The 27,243-nt window shown below is 46.2% G+C and overlaps 1 protein-coding gene across 9 annotated transcripts in view; it reads right to left on the bottom strand.

Annotated features, from left to right (window-relative positions):
• Positions 1-783: 783 nt before the first annotated feature.
• Positions 784-27,243, bottom strand: part of GMEB1 (glucocorticoid modulatory element binding protein 1) — a 254,688-nt gene continuing 228,228 nt past the window's right edge. For all 9 annotated transcript variants that reach the window (XM_085647641.1, XM_085647638.1, XM_085647642.1 and 6 more), the window contains exon 11: positions 784-2,409. In XM_085647641.1, coding sequence (XP_085503767.1) covers positions 1,733-2,409 — 677 coding nt within the window. In that variant the 3' untranslated portion in view covers positions 784-1,732. The remainder of the gene's footprint in view (positions 2,410-27,243) is intronic.

The following is a 27,243-nucleotide window of genomic DNA, read 5'->3' as shown; positions in this document are numbered from 1 at the left end:
CTGGGGCATAGGGGTTATGTTGTAATAAAGGAGAATCAAATTAAATTATGCTATGGATTGTATTGTGTTTTTATGGGTTTTGAGGTGGGTGGGCATTTGGCGTTGTACATGTTAATCAGTTTAATATCTATTATTTCTGAACACCATTTCCTTGCATAGTGATACCTTAGAATGTCGGGTTTTAAATCTAATTTTAAACTTCACTGTTTTATGCATTAAATTATAGTATTTACATTAATTTTCATGTTCAAACGTTAAATATTTTGTTTTATTTTTTCTATTGTAATGCATATACCAACTGTAAATTAATAATATGATGCCGACGAGGTGGGTGGGTGGATGTGTATACACACACACACTTTCTTCAAAGGCGAAGTTAGCGTCACACTGAAATGGTCTTGAGCAATCGGGTCAATAAAACCAATTAAGAACTTGAAGCAGATGAAGTTCAAGTTATAAGGCAAGATTGCAGCTAGACCAATGACTTTTGTAATGCCTAGAGCACCCGCCTAAATGCTTAATGTAGGACACCAATGGTAACCAGCCTCCTGTGAAAAAACAATGGGGGAGACGGCAAAGGTGTTTAATTAAAGAATATCGTTCTCCAAGGGTGAAGGTGCTGGATGCCACTCTTTTGGCTTCTTCATTTGGCCTTCTAGCTTGGAAGTTTACTTGCACATCAGTTTGGGCCTGTACAACTCACACATTGAGAACATTCTTGATTGTAGTCAGAAGGAGAGCAATGCACATATTCATTATGATTATCAGAGTCAGTTATCTTCCTAAAGTAGATGAATCAAAAGTTTATTTTATGGAGTCAAAATTAAAAAGCAGAATTCAAACCATTGCAGAATTAAAGCAAAAGATGTTTGTGTCTGGTTCTAGTCCGACAGTTCCGAAATCGAACTGTCAGATGCTGCATTTGGTCTGCAAATGTATCAGTTTCTAATACTGAAATGAAATATGAAGATATGCCAAAAACCAAAAGAGTTGTCCAATTACTCACCAGCCTATGAGGGTTTCATTGGAGACACCCATTTAACACAACCAATGACTTTAAAAGTCCTTCAAGCTCTTGAGGCCTTGATACAAATAATGCAGCAGTGGACAACATGAATCTAAAACAAGTTAATTGTAAAACGTGTAGGTGGCAGTCACAATATAAAAAACAACCATCCTGACAAAATGGTGTGCATGTTGCAAGTGAAGTTTACTGAACAAATCCCCTACTAAGCAACAGATAATCCCTACTAATGTTTCATTTACCTAGATCTCTGATTTTTTTCTCAGGTAGGGTTATTCTAAGAAGGCTCTTAAACAGACCATCTTCTTCAGTCCTCCACCCTAGAACCACGCAATGGAAATAGCCTCATTTGTCCTCTTGAGAGATACTATTTTCCCATGAACAGAGCAACAACAGTGATACTCAGTTTAATGGCATGCTCTGTAGCTCCGTAGAGTCACAGTAAAAGTGGGATATGACAAAATGTCTAAAAAAATACCTTTTGGAAAAATAAAATACAAATGGAAACTTCTCTTTTTAGGCCTTCCTCTCGCAATTCCGATTGGAATCTTGTGGAAACGCAAAATGCTTCCTCCAGGGCCCAGCTAGTACCAAGCTCTCAATTTCCTAGGCAGTCCAAGATGTATTCTGTTTTCACTTGCAAAACATATTCCTTTGAGGAAGACAACTCGTTCCTCGCCAGTTCAAGAGCTCCTGCACCACTGTGCATTATTCCTCCTCAAGCACCACAATCTCCACATTGTGAATCCCCTCATTTTGCTCTTCCTCCCCATCATCTTCATCTTTTAATTCTGTCAATGTCATCACTTTGGTCTCCATCCCAGCCTCAGGGTCTGGTGCTGGGTCTATCTCAATGATGGTCTGACCTTCCTCATCAGCTGTACCCTCTACAGCCGTGGCGAGCTCAGACTCCATGGCCACCAATTCCACGGGGCTTACCATGCTGCTATTGTCCTGCATGGCAGCTGAGCTCAGGAGCGCTAGGCTGGAAGAAGGGTGGATGGTGACTGAGTCTGAGGTGTTAGTTTTACTGGAGGACACAACTGTGGCATAACGGAAGACTTGCTGGCCAGAGGGCATGGTGTGGAGAGTCACTGGATTCGAACCTTGGCTGAAAGTTGTGATAGGTACATTTCCCATGGAGAAAGACTGGCTCAGTGATGCCAGTGAGATGGGTGCGATGACTGTGTACTGCTGCTGTGATTGTTGCGTCGGAGCAGAAGAACTTAGAACAGTGGCAGAGGCTGGGCGCTGAAGCCGGGGTCTCTTCGCAGGCTTTGGGTTTGATGTGTTGACTGGCATAAGGACCACATTTTGGATTGTCTGAGGTTTCAATTTCTGCTCCTGACCTTGACGTTTCTGTTCCTCCAGCTGTCTGTCAAGGTCTGTGGAAGAACAGCAATAAAGAAAGAGTTGGTTTTAAGCATACACAACAAGGACTTGCAGTAAGTGTTTTGCATAGGATTCACAGGTCAGAGAAGAGCTGGGCTAAGATCAGTACTTAACTTGAGCCAGTGGTTTCTGGTACCGGCACTTACAAGTCACCACCACACTTATGACACTCAGCCACATGGTAGCGCTGCTCATCTAATTTAGAGATGAGCAGAACGACGTATGTTTATGAATACAAAATACATTAGAAAATACTAATACCTGCCTCCCCAGCCATTCCTTTAGCGTTGAGGACCTCGAATAATCTGAATTGTCGCACTTGCAGACAAGAGAGATAGTTAGTAGTTGTTTTGGTGCCATCATTGGCCGCGATGATGGGGCAATGGGTGGTTTAAGCTGCAGTGGCCTTCTGGTCAGGACCCGAGCTCTTATTATTTTACAAATTAAGCACTGGCTAAGATTGAGCAAATTGAAACTACCAAATCTGTGCCATGCTACTGTCCTTGCAGAAAAACGGAAGCAGGGCAAGTCTTTTGACTAGAGTGTATTTAAACCTGAAAGGTCATTTCCTGCTAACAATGAAAGTGGTGGTTGTCCTGGCAGGAAATTCTAGACGGTCAGGAAGAGGCCTCATTAGGTAAACAAAAATAAAAAACACAAGGGTCTCTGGGATCCAAGAAAATGATTGGGGGAGCAGAGAGAGGTGAGCACAGGAGGGTAACACAAGGCAAGCAGACTCGCTCTTGCACTGTCAGGACATAAAACTATCAAGCACTTCATTTATCTCCCGCGCATGTGCAGGATGTTTCTCTAGCTGGGTTCTGAGCAACACCACAGGCAGGGCTTGTCCAACTGGTGCTTTTCGTCTTTTGAGAGATAGAGAGATTTAAGAAATAAACCCCATTTCAAATTTTGGCTTTCTTCGTCCTAGCAGGAGTAGGTGAAGTCTGGGATTTCTTAAAGTTAAGGAAGTTTCTGCTCAGGTTGCCAGCCTCGACTGCATTTCCACATCCTTCTTGCTCCTTCATGGATTTTATTTGTACAGCAATATACCTGATTAAATAAACTGTGTATGATTACTGCTCGTCACATAATCCCATTCTTATTTTTTTTTTATAAATCTTTTTATTGGGATGTTCATATAAACAAGAAGAAAACAGTGTGTCACTATCATTTCTATGGTGATATTAGGCATCGTTGACAATGTTCCAGCCTGTTTGTGCGTCACTGTGTGAAGTCTCCTTTTATCTCCTGTTCTCCCCACCGTGGGTTTGAGATGTATTCGGTTTCTGTGGTTCCCTATAACCCCCGATATGACATTCTAGCCTCCTACCTCCATACCTTAAAAAAAAAAAAAAAAATTAATTGGGACAGCTTGGTACATCATTTTTTCCACCAACATGCACCAGTCCATATCACTTTACCAGTAAGGTCTGGCACTTCCACAGCGCACCATTTCTGGGCGATGTATATTTTGCCACTATTTGGTAAACTGTACGCTCCCCAAATGTTCAAACCACTTTGCTTGTCACAAGTGACAGGAGTGCCAATTGCTCTCTTAAATCTTCCTCCAGTAATCTTGTAGGTTCAGACAGGCCCAGACTATATGAATAAAGGAGTCTTCTGGATAGCAGTCCCTTACACACTTCGGTAAGTTGGTCCTCCTGATTTTATGTAGGAGAATTCTAAAATAGTGAAATTTGTGCAATATATGGAGCTGTAAGAGCTGTAAGAGACAAAACCCTGATCTTATAGCGATTTTTCGGGCCTCTCAGTGCCTCTTCCCATTTCCCCTGTTCTAGATTCTCCACATCTCTTTCCCAATCTGAGTTAAGGTTCTGGAGGATGTCCGGGAAATTTTATAGAACAACACCACCACACTTTAGGTGAGTAGGTCTGGCAATTGTCTGTCTTCCAGGGGAGCTGATTCTTTCAGTAATGTCCCCGTTTCTAAGGTGTGAGAGTAAAGCATGCCTAACCTTTAAGTAAGTACCTGTATTTTTCAGTTTCTGCTAGTTGACACTCGTCCCCAAGGGTCTCAAACCGGTATCTTTAAACTAGGTGACCTGTGAGCAGAGGGACAAATGATACTATTATGTCCCACTTTGTGAAACTTACAGGTTCTCCACCGAGTGCAGGGTATCACTGTGCCATACGGAACGCGTTACTTACCTGTAACTGCGGTTATCCAGTATTGGTATCTTTCATAGATTCACATGCCTGAATCATTCCCCGTCGTCGGGAATGGGAGTCACAGGTAAATAACAAAGTAATGTCCAGAAGACATAAGACAGCCATAGGCCTCAGAGGCCTTAGCTTAGTAAGCTATCCACGTCCTATGTAAAAAGGACCAAATTTTGGCCAGAGCCAATCAGCTAACACCACCCTCTAGAACCTTCCTGGTAGGAGCTCTAGTCCCTCAGATTTTCGTGAGCACAGTGCTAAGCAGCTGTATACTGAGAGATCCGAGAGAGCCCTTCCAGGGGAGGCGGGTGGGTTGCATGTGAATCTATGAAAGATACCAATACTGGATAACCGCAGTTACAGGTAAGTAACGCGTTCCTTATCCAGTATTAGGGTATCTTTCATAGATTCACATGCCTGAATCAGAGTAGCAAGCAGTGAAAAAAGCACATTTCGAAAGATATGGATAACATACAGGTATTAGATAACCACATCTATCTGAGATAAACAACAGTGCTACTGTAAAGCAATGAATAAGTAATGCATACATTATAGTGCGAAATGTGCATAAACTCAGGATGGTGGGATGAAAGAAAGGGCTCACCTCTATTTAAAAAGATGACGTAGTACCGCTTGGCCCACTGACGCATCCTTCATGATCTCCGCATCCAGGCAGTAATGCTTGGTGAAGGTATGCGGCGTCTTCCATGTGGCCGCTCTACAAATGTCCACAATGGGCACCCCAGCAAAAAGAGCCATGGAAGTAGACATGGCCCTTGTGGAGTGGGCACGGACCGTTGTTCTCAACGGACGTCCTGCCTGTTGGTGACAGAAAGAAATGGCCGAAGAAATCCAGCGGGAAATGCTCTGTTTTGTGAGCGGAAGCCCTCTTCGAGGTCTGCTGTAGGCTATGAATAGCTGATTTGATTTACGAAAAGATTTCGTTCTCTCAATGTAAAATTTCAAGCAACGTTGAATGTCTAGTGAATGTAGAGTTCGTTCCGCCACTGTTTGTGGATTTGGGAAGAATGATTGTAAAACAATAGGTTCGTTGAGGTGGAAGTGAGATGGAACCTTGGGAATGAAAGCTGGATTTGTGCGGAGAAGGACTATCCTTTTTGAATTGCAGGAATGGGTCCTGGATAGAGAATGCTTGGAGCTCTCCCACTCGCCTTGCCGAGGTAAGAGCTAGTAGAAGTGCCACCTTCCAGGAAACAAATTTAAGGTCAGCTCTGTGGATGGGCTCAAAGGGGTGCTTCATTAGTTGAGCTAGAACTATGTTAAGGTGCCAGGCCGGTGGAACAGGCTTTACTGGAGGGAATGTGCGAAACAGTCCTTTCATGAATTGCTTTATGAGTCTATGAGACCATAAAGAGGGGCCGGAAGAAGATCTTCTGAAACGTGAGATTGCAGCTAGGTGAACTTTAATGGAGGCATGAGCAAGACCAGATTCTGCCAGATGTAAAAGGTAGGGTAAGACTTGTCCTGGGGTGGAAGAGAAAGGATGCAACTTATTCGTCTTACACCAGATACAGAATCTTTTCCACTTGAGTGAGTAGGTCTTGTTGGTACTATCTGCTCGAGCCCGAGCTAGAATTCGTCTGCAGTCTGGAGGAATGTCTAGGCCCCGAAACTCTCTGAACTCAGGAGCCAAGCTGATAACCTGAGAGAGGCTAGATCCGGATGTTGAATCTGCTGATCGCTGAGCGTCAGAAGAGATGGAAACGTTTTCAGCCTGATCGGAGGTTCCTGGGAGAGGAGGTGAAGTTCCGAGAACCAGTGTTGGCGTGGCCAAGCTGGGGCTATCAATATCAAAGTGCAAGGTTCCGCCTTCATCTTCCGTAGTACCCTGGGGATCAGGGGAAATGGCGGAAAGGCGTATGCAAAGTCGTTGCACCATGCTATCGAAAAGGCATTCCCCAGGGATCCTGGTTGGGGATGCCAGCTTGCAAAGTATTGGCATTTGGCGTTGCGTTGGGTGGCGAATAGGTCCAGCTGAGGTGTGCCCCATTGGGCGAAGATATTGTTGAGGACCTGCTGATCCAGTTCCCACTCGTGGCACGCTGCCTGCCTCCTGCTTAGATAATCTGCCAACACATTGTGGGTGCCTGGAACATAATCTGCTCGGAGAGAGATGTTGTGGCGGAGCAGCCAGTTCCAGATTTTCTGCGATTCGCGCGAAAGTGTCAGTGAACGAGTCCCTCCCTGCTTGTTCAGGTAGTGCATTGTCGTGGTGTTGTCTGTCCGGACAAGCACTACTGAGTTCCTTATCCTCGGGAGGAAAGCCACTAGAGCTAGGTAGACTGCTCGGAGCTCTAAAAGGTTGATATGAAGCATTTTCTCCGAAAGGGACCACTTTCCGCTTATCTGTAGCTCCTGAAGGAAAGCTCCCCAGCCTTCCAAGGAGGCGTCCGTGGTGATTATATGAGGAGTAGCAGGAAGCAAGAAAGGCAAGCCTTGCGAAAGGTTCTTGGGGCGAACCCACCATTGCAGAGCCTGTTTGATCGCCGGGGTTACTTGGATGACGTCGTCGAAAGACCCTGTACACTGGATCCACTGGTTCGACAGAGCCTCTTGTAGGGGTCGCATCCGTAAGCGGCAATGTGGGATTAATAGAATGCAGGAGGACATCATCCCGAGGAGGGATTTGAAGAGGCGCACCGAGAGTGTCTTTCTTGTCATTACCTGGAGTGCCAGAGATTGAAGTTTGTCCTGGCGTTCCTGTGACGGGAATGCTTTCCTGTGGATGGTGTCTAGTGTGGCTCCCAAAAATTGCATGCATTGGGATGGTTGCAGGACAGATTTGTCGTGGTTGAGAGTGAGCCCCAGTGACTCGAAGAGTGTCAGACAAGCGTTGGAAGATCTTATCACGCCTTCTTGTGATGGGGACTTGATAAGCCAGTCGTCTAAATACGGGAAGACTTGGTGGTGGAAACGGCGTAGGTACGCCGCCACTGGTGCTAGGCATTTGGTGAAAATGCGTGGCGCCGATTTGAGCCCAAATGGCAGAACCCGAAACTGGTAATGCCTGCCCGCCACCATGAAACGCAGGAACTTCTTGTGGTTGCGGTGTATTGGGACATGAAAATAGGCGTCTTGAAGGTCCACCGACACCATGTAGTCGTTTGCGTTGAGTAAATGCAAAACCTCCTGTATGGTAATCATTCGAAATGACTGTTTTTTCAGAAATTTGTTGAGATTTCTGAGGTCCAATATGGGTCTCCATTTTTTCTCTTTCTTTCGGATGAGAAAGAAATGGGAGTAGAACCCTCTCCCTCGTTGGCTTAGGGGAACTTTCTCTATAGCTCCCTTTAGAAGCATAACCTTTTTTTCTTGGAGTAATGGGCGTAGGTTTTTGTGAGCCCTTTGGCGGGGAGGAGTTTGAGGAGGAATTTGTATGAATTCCAGGGAATGGCCGAATTGTATTAATTGGAGGACCCATCGGTCCGTAGTTATCGTTTGCCAATTTTTGAGAAAATGGGAGATTTTTCCGCCAATCTTGTAGGGTGGAGACAAGTTTGAGACCGGCTGCATCTGGAAGTCATTGCCGTCGCGCGGCACCCTTTTGTCTTCCTCCTCTGTTACGAAAGGAAGTTTTGTGGTAAGACGACTGTTGTCGCTGTTGAGATTGTGGACGGTACTGCTGGGAAGAGGAGAAAGAGGAACGCTGTTGAAAGTCTCCTCTGGAGGAAGTCTGACCTCTTCCTCTTGACCCACGAAAGGAAGGGTTCCGAGATTGCAGAGACCCCAGGGCTCTGGCAGTATCTGTATCTTTTTTGATACCTTGCAATGCCTCGTCAATAAGAGAACCGAATAGAAGCTGGCCATCATAAGGCATGTCCGGGACTTTTGTCTGGACCTCCGGCCTGAAAGAAGTTGCCTTGAGCCAACCCTGGCGCCGGAGAACAGCCGCACCAGCCAGCTGTCTAAAACCTGTGGGAGCAATATCCATTGCACAGTATCAGTTCCGTGGCAGATCGTTCACCCTCCAACAGAATCTTCCTTGCCTCTTCTTTTAAGTCAGAAGGCAAATCCGCTAGATATGGGGCAATGTCCACCCACATTTGTCGGTTGTACCGTCCCAATAGTGCAGTAGCGTTGGAGGCACGCACGGTCAAGGCTGACATAGAGGAGAAACGTTTCCCTATGTTATCCATACGTCGCCCTTCTTTATCCGGCGGAGCTGTCAACAGCGCAGCTGGGTTGTTTGACCTCCTCTGCGCAGCCTGAGTGATAACCGAGTCCGGCTTTGGATGACCTGTAAGACAAACCGGAGCCGTGTCCGGAGCTTTATATTTCTTGTCCAGGCGTGGTAGAACCGGTGGCACTGATGAAGGGTTCTGCATTATCTTTATGCCCTGGTCCCAAATATAATCAATTATCGGAATTGCCCGGACGGACTTCTTGAAGGGTTCCTTAAAGTCATATAAGAAACAGTCTTGTTGATGCGAAGGCATCGGGATCTGGAAGCGCTGGGCCGCTCTTTCAATGATGTTGTGGAAACCGCCGATGTCGTCGGGCGGTGAGTCGGCTGTGGTAGGGACAGGCGAAACAGGAGCCGGAAGGATGTAATCGTCCCATTCATCTTGTTGGGATTGGACGTCCTGGAGTTCTCCTTCCTCAGGTTCCTCCTCCTCCTCCTCGTCGTCCGTGGTGGGCCGAGGCGGAGGTGCCGTCCTCTCCAAAAGCAGTGGAGGCGGTCGTGGCCGTGGAGTGGAAGGCCCCGCAGGCATCGGTGGAGGTGCCGGAGTCGGAAAACGCTGCTTATAGTCCGTTATTAAGAGCTGAAGGTCTGTGACCAAGGCTGCCGGTAGACACACCATGGAAGGTGGAGGCGGCATGTATTCTTGATGAGGAACCTCCTCATAGTCCTGGGGATTGTCTTCGTAATCCGAGACATCCTGGTACTTTACATGGAGCTGTGATGGACTAGTCGCCGCAGGAAAGAGACTAGCGTCGTCCGAATCCTCCTCTTCAAAGAGGCGAGTGGGAGGCAAGGTTGAGACCTTACTGGGCGAAGTGAGGGCCGGAGTTAATGCACGCTTGGTTATTTGTACATGCACAAATGTACTCTGGTCGTCCGTGTCCATACCCCTCAAGGGGCTCGATGGTATAGCTGTAACCGACGTTACAGGTATCAATGCCGTCGACGGGATCGTCGTCGGGGTCGTCGTCAACGACGAGGATGATGAAGACGGTTTCCTCGTCGACGTCATCGTCGACGAGGAGACCGTCTTCGGTGATATTCTCGTCGACGGTACCCTCGTCGTCGTCGGTGTCTTCGTCGACGATGTTGTCGTCGACGATGATGAAGCTCTCGTCGACGGTGTCGTCGTCGACCCTCCCGTCGACAGCTTACTCGACGACGACTTTTTTATGGCTAACGTCAACGGAATTGTCTTGCCTGCCGTCGACGATGGAGTTGTCGTCGTCGAGGACATGGAATGGGATGTCATCGTCGATAGAGTCGTCGTCGACGATGTAACTGAAATCGCTGTCGAAGGAGATTTTCTCGTCGACGCTACTGTCGACATTGTTGTCGTCGACGAGGTGGCAATAGGCTTTTTGAAGGTGTGGGGCATCACCTTAGGAGACGAGCTCCCTGGAACAGACGAATCCTGGACCTCTGAAGACTTTTTCTGCGTCTTCTTTTGAGGTGGCTGCGACGAAGGGCCCGGCGATGCCACCCTTGGTCTTTTAGATGAGGAGTGAGACGCAACTGAGGAACTCTCACTCTCCTCAGAGGACACCACATCCTCCTTGTCCTTTAGCCTTTGCAGCCAGATTAAAAGGCGCCCCTCTCGGTCTTTCAAGGTCTTAGAAGAGAAAGTCCGACATACCTTGCAGTCCTTAGAACTGTGACTGGGATAGAGGCAATACAAGCAGTCCTTGTGTTGGTCGTCGATATGTAGCCTCTTCTTTCCGCAAGAGGCGCAGGGCCTGAATAAACCCTTCTTAGGTGCATCAGCCATGCTGAAAATCCAGAAAGTTGAGAAGAAATACTGTCAAATCCAAAGAAATGAGCAGAGCTCAGTGGAGACTCCCTTAGCACGACATGCGGTAGAAAATCTGAGGGACTAGAGCTCCTACCAGGAAGGTTCTAGAGGGTGGTGTTAGCTGATTGGCTCTGGCCAAAATTTGGTCCTTTTTACATAGGACGTGGATAGCTTACTAAGCTAAGGCCTCTGAGGCCTATGGCTGTCTTATGTCTTCTGGACATTACTTTGTTATTTACCGGTGACTCCCATTCCCGACGACGGGGAATGATTCAGGCATGTGAATCTATGAAAGATACCCTAATACTGGATAATGGTGTTTGTTCCGTTATGGTATCTTTCCATCCCAGTTATACAGTCACCTCTTTCCAGGTCGCTGCCACTGCATCCGAATGGATCGGCTTTTTCCCTGCGTTAGGGCTTACATAGTACAACAGGGTAACCGCTAGCTCTCATTATGTATCTGTCCACCCTAACTGTTGGTTCCTCTTGAGCTGTGAATGCTCAGTCCTTTACTACCCCATGATGTGCAGCCCTGTAGTAAATTTTGACATTAGAGACGACTATACTCCATCATATTACCCCCCTCGTTAGCTTCTTTAATGCAATATATGGCGGGCCTCCATCCCACATCAGCAGTAGCATTTCCACTTCAAGGTTTTTTAAAAATACAATAGTAATTTGGAAGAGGGTATTTTGCAAGGCATACAGAAATTGAGGCAGGGTCATCATCTTGAACAGGGCAGCTCAGCCCAACAGTAGCAATGCTTGCCAGTATTTCACAACACCTTTTAATCTTTCTAACAACTTGTACAGGTTTTGCTCAAGGGACCTTTACTTGGTCTAGTAAAAAAGTATCTGAATCCCCAACCTACTATTAGTATCCCACAGTTTTGTGGGAGTTGCGGTGGTTCTACAGTGAGTGGGTATATTTGGTGTTAGAAAACGGGTCATTAGTTGTGTGGCCTGCATAAATAACGTGTCCACATTTGTCCTCTACTGGGAACCAAATACCCCATTGTAGCGCTCAGCTTTCCCAGGGTAGCGAAGCAGCGCAATCCATGGCCTACTCTAGGAAGGTGGTGTGGGCTAGTAATCACCATTCACAGGTACATGATAAGAACACTCAATCAATGATTGTCCAGTCTGTGCTTGGTCTTCTGAAAAAGTCAAAAGTACATTTATTACACACAAAACTCAACACTATGCAGTAATTTACAAATATATGTAAGATGGGGCTGGAGTGGGGGGTTTTGTGTTCCTGTGGCTGGAGAGAAAAAGTAATTAACCCAGTCCTGCAGGGTGACAACATGCCTGGGCTCTGATCCTGGCGGAGCCAAAGAAATAAGACATTCCTGGATGACCCATAAGCTTCACAGATATGTCTTTGGACTTTGCATAACTGTTCAATTTCACAGGTAATGCTTTAAATCAGTATGACTCCTGTCCTGTGTCTGTAGACCAAGGGGAAGTGAAACTGCACTCTAAGGAGGCCCTTCCCAAAGATGTAAAATGAATGGTCACTGCAGACAAGACCGTAAACCACATTGACTTTGCCTATAAGTGTACACCAACATTATAAGGCCTATCCCAGGTCAATACCCAATCCTGCAGAGCCCCTTCTGTACCAGGTCACCTGTGCACAGTTCCTGGTCTGCGCAAAACAGGAATCTCCCACACGCACCCCTCACACTTGATAATGTGTAACCGGCCATATGCCCCTCACCTGTGTGGCATCATGCCCCATCTTAAAAGGCGGACACTGGCTGTAAAAATGCTCAGTACATTTACCATGAGTTTACCATGGGTGAATCACAGGTTATGAGGCTTCCCCACAATAAAAGGTCAAAGACCAGGCGATCAACGAGTGACAAATCCAGAAGATTCGATGGGCAGAACCACCTTCTCACACTGAGATTTCCCCCATTTATCTTTTACCCGAGTATTGACGAAAGCTCTTAAAAATCTGAAGTATTCTTGAAATTGTCTGCTCTGCATCTCCCACATATACGAAGACATCATCATCATATAGTGATATTCTTTCTTCCCATTTGTCCATCCAGCATAGACCTTGGACAAGTGGGTCCTGCCGATCCAGGCCGCTAACTGTTCCAATGCTAGGGCGACCATCACAGGGAAAAGCGGGTATCCCGGTCTGGTCCCCTTCTCAAGCACGACCGTGTGGGATGTTGCGTGGTTGACCTTCACCTTAACCAGTTGCCCTTGCTGGTATGCTCAAGATCACACAATCTCCCAGGATCAGGTTTTGTCATCTCCCATGCTTATATGGGGTCTCTAGGATAGTTACTTACAGCAAAGCTTTCTTGGTCAAGGAGACTACCTAGTAGGTTACTCTTCCTCCAGTCCCTCTGAGTTCCTAGACTGTCTCCTCTGGCCAGTTTCTCCACTTCCACTGTGTCCTTCTCCCTGCAACTGGTCTGCTTGTGGTCGGCCTTGTTGTGGGTTTTCTTTATGGGGCTTTTTTGGTTCAGTCCTTTCAGCAGCTCCTTTAGTATGTCAGGAGGACGGCTGCCCTCCAATCTCTCCCAGGTCTCCTGTGACCACTATCCTCAACTTTGCAGGGAACATCATGTATTTTCTCCCTCAGGCTCTCAGTGCATTCTTTACATCCTCGAAGCTGCATCATTTTTGTTTCAAAATTTTTGAGTTTTGCGTTAATACAAGAAAAAAACATGACAGATAGATCCAGTACATTAAATAGGTCAAATGTTAGATTGCTTCCAGGAAATCACAGCTTGTTAACGAGGACTCGGCCCAATAAGTACCTGTGCTTCTGCGTCCCCTATTAAACCTGAGCACCGCATAGCGTTTCCTTTGTTCAACAACCGTGTTGTAGGGACTCTGAGCAAGTTTACGGATGTGTTCTGTCCGAACTGTGCGCCCCAACTGTGGCCTAGTGAGAAGACCAGAACTAAAAAAACAAAATAAAATGTTTAAAAACGAAAGAGAGAAAGACGAAAACAAAAAGAAAGATTAACCGGTGTATCATGGTGGGTGTGTTCCAGAGTGGCAAACTTTGTGGGTTGGCGTGGTGGGAGAGTGTCAGATATCTCTCACACTAGATAACCCTGGTGGGCTCTCAACTTGGTTAGAAGTGGAAGAGGTGAAGGGCCCGCAGTCTGGGGCTGCATGCAAATAAGGGTAGTTCCTCTGACAGGTATTCCACTAGCAGAGACCAGATAAAGTCAAATCCCTTCCTAGTTATCCTCTGTAATATCAGTCAGACGTTCTAGCGCTAATGCTCGCCAAAGTGTAGCGTGCCACTGCGTGATAGACGGGGCCTCCGCCTTTTTCCAGGCCTCTGCGACCGCCATCTTGGCCACGCCGAGACACAGCCACATGATTGCGGGTCACTATTTGTTTGCCTTTGCAGTATCTGGGCTTTAAGCCCCAGGAGGGTATGTTCAATGGTCTCCGGGATGGGGTAGCCTAAAATCAGTTTTATCTGTGAGAGGATTTCTTTCCAGAAAGGCTTGATAGAGGGACAGTCTCACCAGATATGTTGGAAGTCTCCCATCAGGCCGCAGCCTCGCCAGCATTTATCTGAAGCGTTAGGGAATATTTTATGTAGTTTCTGGGGGTGCATGTACCAATCGTATATAATTTTGTAGTGAGCCTCTCGGAGATACAAAGATCAGTTATGTTTGGTTATGTCCTTGTATAAACTGCTCCATTGCTTCTCCTCCACTGGTCTAGTTAGAGTAGTGTCCCAGAAAGCCCTGTGTCTCGGCCGCTCCTGTGGGCTCAGTGCCCGAATGAGGGAGTAAAGAAAGGAAATAGTTCCCTTGGTGGGTGCCCCTGACTGTGCAAAATTCTCTATTGGGAGCAGGTCCCTGGTGGCGGCCAGCCGCTCCTGGGGTTGCTGCACCCAGTTTTTAGTTGCATGTAGTGGAAGCCCTCAGAAGGCGCTAGATGGAATGCTTTAACACATTCCGCGAAAGTCAGGAGTTCCCTTTCCTGTATAGGTGGGAGATCATTAGGAATCCCCCCAGTTTCCACTGCGTAAATGGCCCCTCCCTCTTTGCCGGGGGGAAAACCAGCGTTAAAATGTATGGGGGTGAGGGGGAAGGTCGTCAGGGAGAATGTTTTAGTAAGTAAGTCCCACACTCGCAGAGTAGTGGCCGTGGGGGTGCCGATGTACACGTTTGGCGGCCTATGTTGCTTCTTTAACCATAAGTGGTCCCATATGGTCCTAACCGTTATCGGTTGATCCATATGGAGCCAGTGTTTTTCGGACTCCCTAAGAGACCATTCCGTTATGACCCGGAGCTGAGCCGCTCGGTAATAGCTTCTAAAGTCTGGGAGAGCTAGGCCTCCCTCTTTTCAACGCCTGATTAGGACCCGGTATGAGAGTCATGCTCTTTGTCCCAGCCAATTGAATTTAGTGACCGCCTTTTTTTTGATCAGTGAATAATTCCCTGTCCACTGGGATCGGGAGTCCTTGAAATAGATATAGGAGTCTAGGGAGGATATTCATCTGCACTGCATTTATTCTCCCTATCCAGGAGTTGTAGGCCTTTTTCCACCAATTCAAGTCCGCCTTAAATCGGTCTCAACAAAAGGCGGGAAATTGGCCTTGTAGAGTCCTGAAATTTTTGGAGTGAGCATGACTCCTATATATGTCTATGCTCGTGCAACATAAGGGGGAAGACTCTTTTATTCAATCCCACTCCTCTACCAGTAGGGTAAGGTTAAGCAAGAATGACTTTGCGCTATTCACCTTGAATCCAGATACTCGTTCAAAATGCTCGAGCTCCTCCAAATTTGCAGGTAGCGAGATCTGCGGGTCGGTGATAGGAAGGAGCATGTCGTCCACAAAGGGGGAGATCTTGTGGGCATCAGTGCCAAAGGTTAGCCCCTTAACATCCGGGTTCGCCCTGATCCTCTCTGCTAGGGGCTCAATACTAAAAGCAAATAACATGGGGGACAGTGGGCATCCCTGCCTTGTTCCCCGAGCGAGTGTAAATGCGTTGGAAGCCACTCCATTCACAAGGTCTCATTAGCGGAGAAAGTGGTAGTTGGCCTACACTATGCCAATGAAAGTCGTTAAAACCAAATCATTTCAGAGTTCGTGCCAGGAAGGCCCAGTCTACCTGACCAAAGGCCTTCTCCGCGTCCAAAGAGAGGAGGGCCGCGGGGATGCCCCTCTTCTGCACTTTTTCAATTATGTGCACTATTCTACGTAAATTGTCATGGGTCTGCCGACCCTTAATAAACCCCAATTGATCGGGGTCGATCAGTGCAGGGAGGAGGTTTTCTAGGCGAGTGGCCAGGATTGGATAACATTGTGGAACCAACGCAACGACCACAAGACAATACTTTACTTTGGCTACGCAACAAAAGCACGTTTATGGCTCCAGTTAGTCATGAAGTATGGAATGCATTTGAGACGGTCACTCAAAAAGAATTACGGAAAATATTTACGCAAAATAAGTAAAAAAATTCTAACACCACCCAAAAAGAACGACAAGCGCTATCACAAATTGCACTAAGAACAGAGATTACCATACGCCAGGCAGACAAAGGAGGAGCTTATGGTCCTCATGGAAACTGATTTCTACGAAAAAAGTGTTAACGAACACATACAGGATACCAACACCTACATGCCAATGACATCTGATCCCCCCCCCCCCATGAGTTTGTGCGAATACTCACTACAATCATTGACGACGCAGTCAACAACGGCACGATTACTCCGAAGGACAAGAGGTATCTCATCAAAAACAATCCAGCAGTACCATACATTTACATGATCCCGAAAATTCATAAACATGCAACTCTACCACCATTTAGACCGATCGTTTCAACCATTAACTCTATACACGAACCGATAGGCAAATATCTGGACAACCACCTACAACCATTGGTGCAATCCATGACCACGTACATAAGGGATACCACAGACATACTAAACACATTGGAGATGATTAAAGCTCAAATAACACCGGAGATCATCCTTTGTACCATCGATATAAAATCCTTGTATACATCCATTCCTCACAATATGGGTATTGAGGCAGTAGAATCATTCCTAGCTAACAGTGACAAACCACAATCATTAAAAATCTTTCTCATGGAACTGATTCACTTCACACTATACCACAACTACTTTAAATGATCCAACAAATATTACATCCAATGCTGCAGAACGTCTATGGGCAATTGCGCTGCACCAACGTATGCAAATCTGTATGTACCGCTTTGAGCAAGATTATATACTCAATCAGGAGGATTGGCTACAGCACCTGATTCTATACAAGAGCTACATAGATGACATCTTTGTACTATGGCAGGGCTCTTCAACAAACTTACAAAGGCTATTGAGACCCTTAACAGGGTAGATCAACGCCTTGAATTCACCTCAACTATCAGTAAGGATAAAATTCCTTTCTTGGATACCTGCATCACCAATGACCATGAAAAATTAATAACTCAAGTATACACTAAACCCACCGATTGTAATAGCTTATTACATCCTCAGTTTCCACCAACCATCTTTGAAGGAACACTTGCCATTTTCACAGTTACTTAGACTAAAAAGAATATCGTCAAGCGATTACTTATACCAAGAGAGCATGGATAAGTGCATTGACAAGTTAAAAGAACCGAATTACCCAGACGCCATTTTGAAAACCGCAGTCAGTAAGGCTGAAAAGAGATCAAGAGTGAGTTTCTTGACGAACAACGTTCAAGACAAAAGGAGAAAACAGGTGTGTGTTCATATCGAAATATTCAATTCAAAGCCATCAAATAAAGAAAACATTCTTAAAATATTGGCCCATGCTAAGCACGGAAAGTGATCAAGAACATATTCGACGCACCTCCTAGATTTGCCTACAAGCGATCGAGGAATCTAAAGCAAATGTTAACCTCAAAAACGAGTTACCAAGAACTGAATTTTAAGGGAACTACACCTCGTCTGAATTGTGGCAACTGCAATTCCATAATAAAAGGGAACACGATCAGACACCCCAGTAAAGGATCAATCATCAAACTGAAGGTCAATGCAACTTGCATCAGTCAAAACGTCATTTACATGCTTAAATGCCCATGTGGATTGGCCTACGTTGGCAAGACGGAACGAAAATAACGCATAAGATTGAATGAACATAAAAGCAACATCCGCACTCGCAATGTTAAATCACCGGTGGCAGTGCATTTCAATACATTGAATCATAACATAAGTCAACTCAGTTTTTTGATACTGGAACAAATTCCCATTTTAAAGGGCCGTAATAATGCACAATTCATGTTACAGAAGGAGATCTACTGGATTAACCGTATGGACACAATCAGCCCCAGGGAGCTCAATGAAAGTTATGACTTTTAACTGCTTTCTTTGATTTATGCGAATACAGTTCATTATTTGATGTCTGGAACTTGACCGTAATTTTCATCTGTTAACACTCGGGATTTATTAGTTTTTTAAATTATGAACTTTTAATTGAAAATCATCCTCCATATGAAGTTTAGGCGTGGAGCACTTCTTTATTGTTAGTTCACCATTGTTATTCTTGGTTATTTTCACATGGATCACACAATTATTATATTCAGACACAGCAACTACTGCTATTCATTACGATTCCTTTTTATTTTTATAGATTTTAGCCAATGCTACATGTTCATATACCCCGTGCAATATGTATATGTACTATTATACCATTAATATGGTCGGTTTTTCTTTTTTTTTTTATAAATGTCTTTATTAATTTGTTCCTCCAAATCAGCGGACCATGTATAGAAACAATCATACATATCGTCCACCTCAGCCGAGGTGGGAAACGTTTCAACAATAATACACGTCAGCGATTAAACCTAAGCTTGCATCTTTGGAGGTTTCTCAGTCTTCATTGTTCACTTTGTTTTTTTGCACTTCATCATAACTCAACTGTAATTAAACTCCCCCCCCCCCACCTCCCTTCCAGCCCCCCTCAAACTCTCCCCGATGCCCCCCTCCCCTCTCCCCTTCTGCCGGGTCCGTATAACTTGAGGTCTATGCATCTTAGTGTTCATATTGGGTCTCCTGGAGTCTCTCCCCTATGACCTGGGGCCGTCCCCCCTGTGGAAGGCATCTCCTCTGAGCTTTCTTGTGTGAGTTGTGGGGCCTGTCCCGCTATTTCTTGAATTATCGCCCCCCACGCCATTAGTACCTCGGGAGTTTGTCATCCCTCCTGGTGTTACGCATGTGCCCTTCCTCTGCCAGAGCCCACTCCTTCAGATCTGTCCTCCATTTCGCCAATAGTGGCCCCTGCTGGGTTAACCAATGGATCGCGATACGCCGCTTGGCTATAACAAAGCCCAGAACCAGGAACCGCCTACTTGTTTTACGTTTAGAATCTCGCAAAATCAAGCCCAGGAGACAGGCTCGCGGGTCCAGGGCAATTGTCCACCCTGTTATCTTGGTCAGGTCCTCTAGGACCACCATCCAGTACGTCTGGATCGTTGGGCACGTCCACACCATATGTAGAAAATCCGCCTGAGCGTTACGACATCTAGGGCAGTGTGGGTCCCTGGAGCTATCGATGGCCTGAAGCCGCATGGGTGAGAGGTAGGTCATATGTATTATATTATACTGGATTGGTTTGAAGCGATTGTATACCGACACTTTCCGCACACTCTTGTGTATCTTTTCCCAGTCCCGTGGTGTGATCTCCTGCCATTTTTCTTCTATTTTTAGGGGGCCATTCTTTTTATCATCCCGCAGCGCCCTGTAGAGGTGAGTAACAAACTTCCGCCCACCCACCATGTTTATCATAGTGACCAGGGAGTTGGGCGTGCCCTGGAGCCTCTGGAAACGAGGGCCATAATTGCCGCGCCGTTGCTATTTTAGCATATTGCAAAAACTGCCCCCATCCTAGCTCAAAGGTGGCCATCGCCTCCTGATAAGGGATGAATTTATTGTCCGGGTAGAGGTCAGACAGCATCAGGCAGCCCCCATCTTTCCATTTATCTGTTGACATAACCTGGTCAATATGAGCAAAGGGTGGCCATAGCAAGAAGTCCGCCTCCGGGGCAAACGGACGTTCCCGAATTAATGTTCGTACTACTCGGATCCATATTGCAGCTACGAGTCGCACCAATGGAGGACTGTGTAATTATTATGTTCTGTTAGGAACTGTCACGATCATTGGGTTCATCAGGTAACAATTTATACTGTTTTTCCTCAGTAAGTACTCCGAAGTTAAACTACGAGTCTTTCTTTCATTTCTCACACTTTTGTAGTTCGCCGATCCTACCACTGGATATACAAACGGTCGTGCATTTTAACCCGGTGCTACCAAGCGTATTGCAGATGTATGGGTCACTGTTTACATCAATACAATTTGGGGGTACCGAAATCAAGATATTCATGTATACAATTAGTTCATTCTAAATCTTCACTTACGGGTGACACGCCTCGATCTATCACTTGATTCTTATATATTTCCGGGGGATTAGAGCCCAGGCACAACCATTGGAGCACCGCGAGTTCGCGTTCCGAGCGTTCACTGACCTGTCATAAAGTAAGTGCACCATGGATTTAACTATTTTTAGCTCTTATTTTACAATACGTGGATCGTATTTAATATCCTCCACGTTTCCATTCACAGCCCTGCACTCGTATCATAGTGGACTATTACAGCTACGCGAGTCACGTTATAATTACGCTTCAAGTCCTTGCATGAATCGTTTCAGTGCACATCCTGTTTGGGCACCACTAACAATTTTTTATTCTTAATGGAACCATTTCACCGATCCTAGATACTTGTTGACCTAGCACTATCACGCCAGTTGAAATTGATTTTGTGCACATCACGTTCAGGCACATTTATGCTTTTATTTTCCATGCAATGACCGCCGATCTAATACACATGTTGATTCGTTTTTTTCATCCTCAAGTGCCACACTCAGTTTCTCGACGGGTTTTGGAAAGGACAAATATCCAATCACAGACACTCTATGAGCATGTGCACCCCAGCACATGAACTAGAGACGGTCACTTTCATCACCTGTTAATAACAGCAGTTAGTGCTTAGTGCCGATACCTCGTTTTCTCTATTTTTCAGTGTATATCCACTGAAGGGCATCTGTGCCCGAAATGCATTGAGCATGAAAGAATCATTTGGTTTACGATCATTGTTATTATGACCCAATAATAATGGAATTGATGATCATTTCAAGAGTAATTTGAAACTTATGAATAAAACTATTGACCATCATTGAAGTGTTCAGAAAAAAAGTTTTACCCGTGGAATAAAGAACTGAATATTGATTTGAGTGCATCAGGGAGACGCTCTCCTTGTCCCAAGGAGAGTGCTTTTTTGGATTCCAGGATTTTGGACTACAATTTGGCGTTGAGGTTCAAGAGTGCGATAAGCCTATAAGAGGCACATCCTTTTGGTTTGGGAATGACTGATCAGAGCTTCCCCCATAGCATTCGCTATTTCGTTAAACAGGATCACCAGTTGGGGTGTCAATTCGGGAGCAAACGCACGGTAGGAATGGGCATTAAGCCCATCAGGGCCTGGTGCCTTTCGCAGCTTCAGGGCATCAAACGCTTTTTGGACCTCTTCCCTAGTGAAGGGCCGGCTCAATTCCTCGTTGGTGTGGGCCGATACCTGTGGCCGCGTCACTTTTGGATACTGACTGAAATCTAGGAAGAATCTGACCATGGCATTTTCATATTGGAGATTATCATGTAACCTAGAATATGGAATTTGTCATGATAATTAAAAATACGAGAGATTATTGTTCTAGCTGGAGCACCTGAGAAGAGTAGCACCAAAATAACATTTCCCATTTTAACTGCCACAGGTATCTATGTCCTCCGCTACACAAAAAAAGAAGAAGAAGAAAACAGCTGAACGGAATTAGACTAAACTTGCATTAAACTTAAATGTATTCTAGGATGTGCACTTTCTTGTTTTTGGTGGAAATCCGTTTAATATTTTGAGAAATCAGTGTTGCAACTCTTTCGCTGGGTTTAAAAAGAAAAAAAAGATAGATGGATCTGGATCGTTATAACACAGATGACCATTCTTGAACCCAAACTTAAAACAAAGAAATCTGATTGGACAGGGTCCGCTAACCCTCTGCAAGGTCTTTTAGACACTTGTTGGGAAACCCTCCTCCCCCCCCCCCCCCCCCCCCCCCCCCCAGGGTATGTGCGGGAGTGGGTCACAATCCAGATACCAGCTTCACAAACATCATAGGCCCTTCAACAAGGACCAACAAATTAGTGTAACTTCACAAATTTGCCCAATGCACCCCCTTCCTCCTCAAAAATTCATGCTTATTGGGGGTTGTTGGACTATGGCACACTGGTCACACACCAAGATGAGTGCAGGGTCTAGCCTGAATTCAGGCCCAGTGACCAACCATGGCTGTGAAAGCCATGCATAGTTTGACAACCTAAACATAATTAGGTTTCTAAAGTATACTACTTAGGTTTGTAACACGTCAACCTGACTGGGATAATTAGATTGCTTGCAGATGCAGAATAGCAATAAGTGTAAAGGGTAACATTAACAGACATTTTCTGAGACATCAGTTCCCGGTGTGAAATGTTGTGTATTTTGTGCTCGTATCCAGTTATTGAATGGCAGGTTGTCGTCATGTTGAGTATGGCGAACTCCAAGTGAATGCATGTACCTAAAAACACTACAGAACTCTAAAGAAATGGAAACACTATAAACCGGAGTAATGGAATATGCTACTTACCAGTATGCATCTGTTCTTGGCATGTAGAGCTGCAGATCTATACACTGTGCATAGATCGCCATCTGGTGTTGGGCCCGGATGTTTGCAGTTTGTTTTTCTTCTTGGACAATCTTTGGAAGTCACGAGTTCGGTGACTCCTCCTTCGGTCCGTACTGCGCATGGGCTTCGGCTCCATCCTCAGATTGTTTTTCGCCAGCAGGGAAAAGATGGAGCGTAGTGAGAATAGTAAAGAAACCCATGTGTGTTGTATCTAAATAAGATAGACTGGAACGGATACAGGTAGCCGGGGAGGCGGGTGGGCGTGTATAGATCTGCAGCTCTACATGCCAAGAACAGATGCATACTGGTAAGTAGCATATTCCGTTCGAGGCATATGAGCTGCAGATTATACACTGTGCATAGATTATATAGCAGTACCCAACCCTAGCGGCGACCACCGGTATCCGTTGCAGTAGTTTGAAACAGTGTCTTTAGTACAGCCTGGCCCACACTAGCTTGTTGTTTGGAGTGCACGTCTACACAGTAATGTTTTGTGAAGGTGTGCGGTGTTGACCATGTGGCTGCCTTGCAGATGTCATCTAAGGGTATGTTCCCTAGAAAAGCCATAGAAGCCCCTATCTTTCTTGTAGAGGGGGCTTTAGGTGGAACAGATAATGTTCTTTTTGCTTTGTGATAGCAAATTTGTATGCACTTTACAATCCACCTAGCTATCCCTGATTTTGAGATGGGGTTGCCTTTATGAGGTGGAGAGAAGGAGACAAACAATTGTTTAGTCTTTCTGAAAGGTTGCGTTTTTTGTATGTAGTAAAGTAAAGCCTTTTTAACATCAAGTGTATGTAGAGCCCTTTCCGCAACAGATTGAGGTTGCGAGAAAAAAAACGGTAATTCCACCGATTGATTGAGATGGAAGGGGGAAATGACCTTAGGCAGAAATTTTGGATTTGTGCGAAGTATCACCTTGCTGTGATGTATCTGTAGAAAGGGTTCTTGTATAGTGAACGCTTGTATTTCACTAACCCTTCTAAGGGAAGTGATAGTTACGAGGAAAGCTGTTTTCCAAGTAAGGAACTGTAGCTCACATTTATGCATGGGTTCGAAAGGCGGACCCATCAGCCTTGTAAGAACTATGTTTAGATTCCACACAGGCGAGGGTGGTGCCCAGGGCGGAATTACTCTTTTAAGGCCTTCCATGAAGGCTTTAATAGCAGGCACTCTGAAAAGTGATAAATGCTGTCTGTTTTGCAGGTAAGCAGCAATTGCTGCTAGGTGTAGATGGATGGATGAGTATGCCAGGTTACACCTTTGAAGATGGAGCAGATAGCATATGATGTGCTGTATGGATACATCTAAAGGGTCGATTGTATTGTTACGGCAGTAAACAACGAATCTCTTCCACTTTGCGGCATAGCATGCTCGAGTGGTAGGACGTCTGGCTTCCCTGATAATGTTCATGCAATCAGGGGGAAGGTTAAGGTATCCAAATTCTAAGATTTCAGGAGCCAGATCGCAAGGTTGAGCTGAGCTGGGTCCGGGTGCCTGATTTCTCCATGGTTCTGGGTTAGGAGGCATGGGGACAGGTGCAGTTTTTGGTGTGGTACCACTGAGAGCTGTAGTAGTGTGGTGTACCACGGCTGCCTGCCCCATGTTGGAGCTACTAGAATGAGTGTGAGGGAGTGCTGTTGTAGCTTCCTTACCACTAATGGAATTAGCGGGAGAGGTGGAAAGGCGTATGCAAATTTGCCTGACCAGTTCATCCATATCGCATTGCCTTTGGACAATGGGTGTGGGTATCTGGCGGCGAAGCTTGGGCATTTTTTGTTTTCGTGGGTGGCGAAGAGGTCTATCTGAGGATGCCCCCAATTGTGAAAGAATGGGTGAAGAACTTGTAGATGCAGTTCCCATGCGTGCATTTGCTGTGTGTCTGCTGAGCAGATCTGCCATGGTGTTTTGTATCCCTGGGACGTGTTGTGCCAGGAGAAAGATGTTTTGTGGAATTGCCCATCTCCATATGCTCTGTGCTAACCGAGAGAGCTGGGGAGAGTGTGTCCCCCCCCTGTTTTTGAATGTAGTACATTGCAGTCATATTGTCTGTGCGAATGAGGACTGCTTTGGCTGAGATTTGTTTCTGAAACGATTTCAGGGCTAGAAAGATCGCCAATAACTCCAGATGGTTGATGTGGAGTAACTTTTGTTGTGGCGTCCATATACCTTGCACTGTGAGGTGTAATAGGTGCACTCCCCAGCCGGAGAGCAATGCGTCCGTCGTTAGAATCACCTGAGGAACCGGGTCCAGGAACGGTCGCCCTTTGGAAAGGTTTGTGGTGTTCCACCACTGAAGAGAGCGATGGGTGCGGCCGTCCACCAACACCAGATCCGTCAGCTGTCCCTGGGCCTGGTTCCACTGGCGTGCTAGGCACTCTTGGAGTGGACGCATGTGGAGTCTTGCATGAGGCACTATGAAGATGCAAGATGCCATCATCCCTATTAGCTTCATAAACACTCTTGCAGGGAGAGAGTGCTGAAGAATGAATCTTTGGCGCAAGGCTTGTATACTTGCGATTCGGGCTGAATTGGGATAGGCTATAGCTTTTGAGATGTCTATAGTGGCACCGAGGTATTGCTTTGTGTGAGACGGTATCAGCTGGGACTTTTGGTGGTTCACCGTGAAGCCTAGCTGGTGGAGTAGTTGGATGGTAGGGTTTGTATGTTGCACACACTGGTTGTAGGACGCGGCTTTTATTAGCCAGTCGTCCAAGTAAGGGAAGACGTGAATGTGTTGTCTTCTGAGGTGTGCCGCCACTACTGCTAGGCATTTGGTAAACACTCGTGGTGCGGTTGTGACCCCGAAGGGGAGAACCTTGAACTGATAATGTTGGCCGTCCACCACAAATCTGAGGAACTTTCTGTGAGAAGGGTGTATTGGAATATGAAAGTATGCGTCTTTCAAGTCCAGTGTAGTGAGAAAGTCGCCCTGGCAGAGGAGTGGGAGAACTTGTTGGAGAGTTACCATGTGAAAATGGTCTGAATGTATGTATGCATTTAGAGGCCGGAGGTCTAGAATGGGCCGTAGGGTCTCGTCTCTCTTTGGTATCAGAAAGTACAGAGAGTAGACCCCTACATTTTGCTGATTGACGGGGACCTGCTCTATAGCTTGTTTTTGCAGGAGGGAGATTACCTCTTGTTTCAGCAGTGTGGTATGTTCTTGTGACATTGTACGGTGCCTGGGTGGAATATTTGGGGGGGGGTAGATGTTAGTTCGAGACAGTACCCTGACCGAATAATTTGGGTCACCCATTTGTCTGATGTTATGGTCTCCCAGGTTTGAAAAAAGTCTTGTAGTCTGCCCCCGACTGGAGTGGAATGGTCTGGGGGGGGCGGGGGAAAGTCATTGCGTGGGCGGTGTGGCAGAACGGGCGGTGTTGGTTTTGCCCCTGCCTTTATTATTGTTCCCTCTATATCCACCTCTTTGATAGCCCTTTGAGAAGGTAGTCTGATGAGGGGACATGTAGGACGTAGAGGCGCCATCGGCAGAGTAACCTCTGCCAGTGCCTCGAAAGGAGGAACGGCGAAAGGAGCGTCTAGGGGTGTGGGATTGTAATGCCCCCATAGACTTCGCCGTATCTGTATCCTTCTTCATTTTTTCCAGGGCTTTGTCTACTTTTGGGCCAAATAAGTGTTGTTGGTCAAAAGGGTGGTTCAATATAGATGCTTAGACCTCCGGCTTAAAGCCTGAGATTCTGAGCCAGGCGTGGCGGCGAAGCAGAACACTGGTGTTTATAGCCCTGGAAGCTGTGTCTGCTGCGTCAAGGGCACATTTAATAGAGGTGTTGGTAATGAGCTTTCCCTCTTGTATCAGTTCATGAGCCTTATTTTTATATTTCTCTGGGAGGTGTTGCATGATAGCCTCCAGCCCATCATAGTGCGCTCTGTCGTAGCGTGCCAGCAGCGCTTGCGTGTTGGCGATGCGCCACATATTGGCAGCTTGCGAGGCAGTGCGTTTGCCTGACGCATCTAAGAGCTTGGACTCCTTATCGGGTGGTGGAGCATCACCTGATGACTGAGAATTGGATCGCTTCCAAGCTGTGGATACCACTAATGAGTTTAAGGGAGCAGGTCCTTTAATATAGGCAGGATCTGTGGGGGCTGCCTTATATTTCTTTTCTATTCTGGGGTTTAAGACCCTAGCCCTGACTGGGTCCTTGAAAACCTCTGCCGCATGTTTGGTCACCCCTTTAAGCATGGGTAATATGGCAGTAGATTTATCTGTGATGTCAAAAGTGTCAAGTAGGAAGTCTTCCTCAACTAGATCACTGTGTAACTCCACCCCATGATAATGTGCCGCCCGTTGTAACAAGTGGTGGAACCCCAGGGAGTCCTCCGGTGGAGATGGCCTGGATGGATAAAGATCATCCTGAGGCACATCTGAGACATCTGGATTGTGGTAATCCTCCCATGGGTCTGGTGTTCCCGGAGGAGTGGGGTCCTGTGGGGCATCTGTTGGATCATAATATGGATCCCCTTGGTCATCAGGGTCTGGAGACGGGGTTGGAGAGCGATGAGGCAAGGGTGGAGAAGGTGGAGGCGGAGATGGGGGAGATGGGGGAGGTGGGGAGGGTACTCTGAAGGGGGATGTGGCAGAGTCCTTCCGTTTTGGCGGTGGAGGAGGAGCTGGCATGTCCAAATGTCTTTTCTTGGAAGACAAAGTCAAATGTCCAGTCTTTGGATCCTTTGTTAAAGCCTTTTGACGAGGATCTGGCGTGAATAGCTCCTCCGGCACCGATTCCTCTGTCTGTGCCGATGTTTTCGGAGCCGACGGCTTCGTTGGTTTATCCGTGCCATGCTTTTTCGGGGCCTCCGATTTTTTGTTCGGTGCCGAGGCAGGCTTCAGCATGGGAGCGTCGGTGCCGAGGGATTTATGTTTGGTCA

The sequence above is a fragment of the Triturus cristatus genome, chromosome 3_2, assembly GCF_964204655.1.
Source record: "Triturus cristatus chromosome 3_2, aTriCri1.1, whole genome shotgun sequence".
NCBI classification, from domain to species: domain Eukaryota; kingdom Metazoa; phylum Chordata; class Amphibia; order Caudata; family Salamandridae; genus Triturus; species Triturus cristatus.
This window is presented reverse-complemented; position numbering and strand designations above follow the sequence as displayed.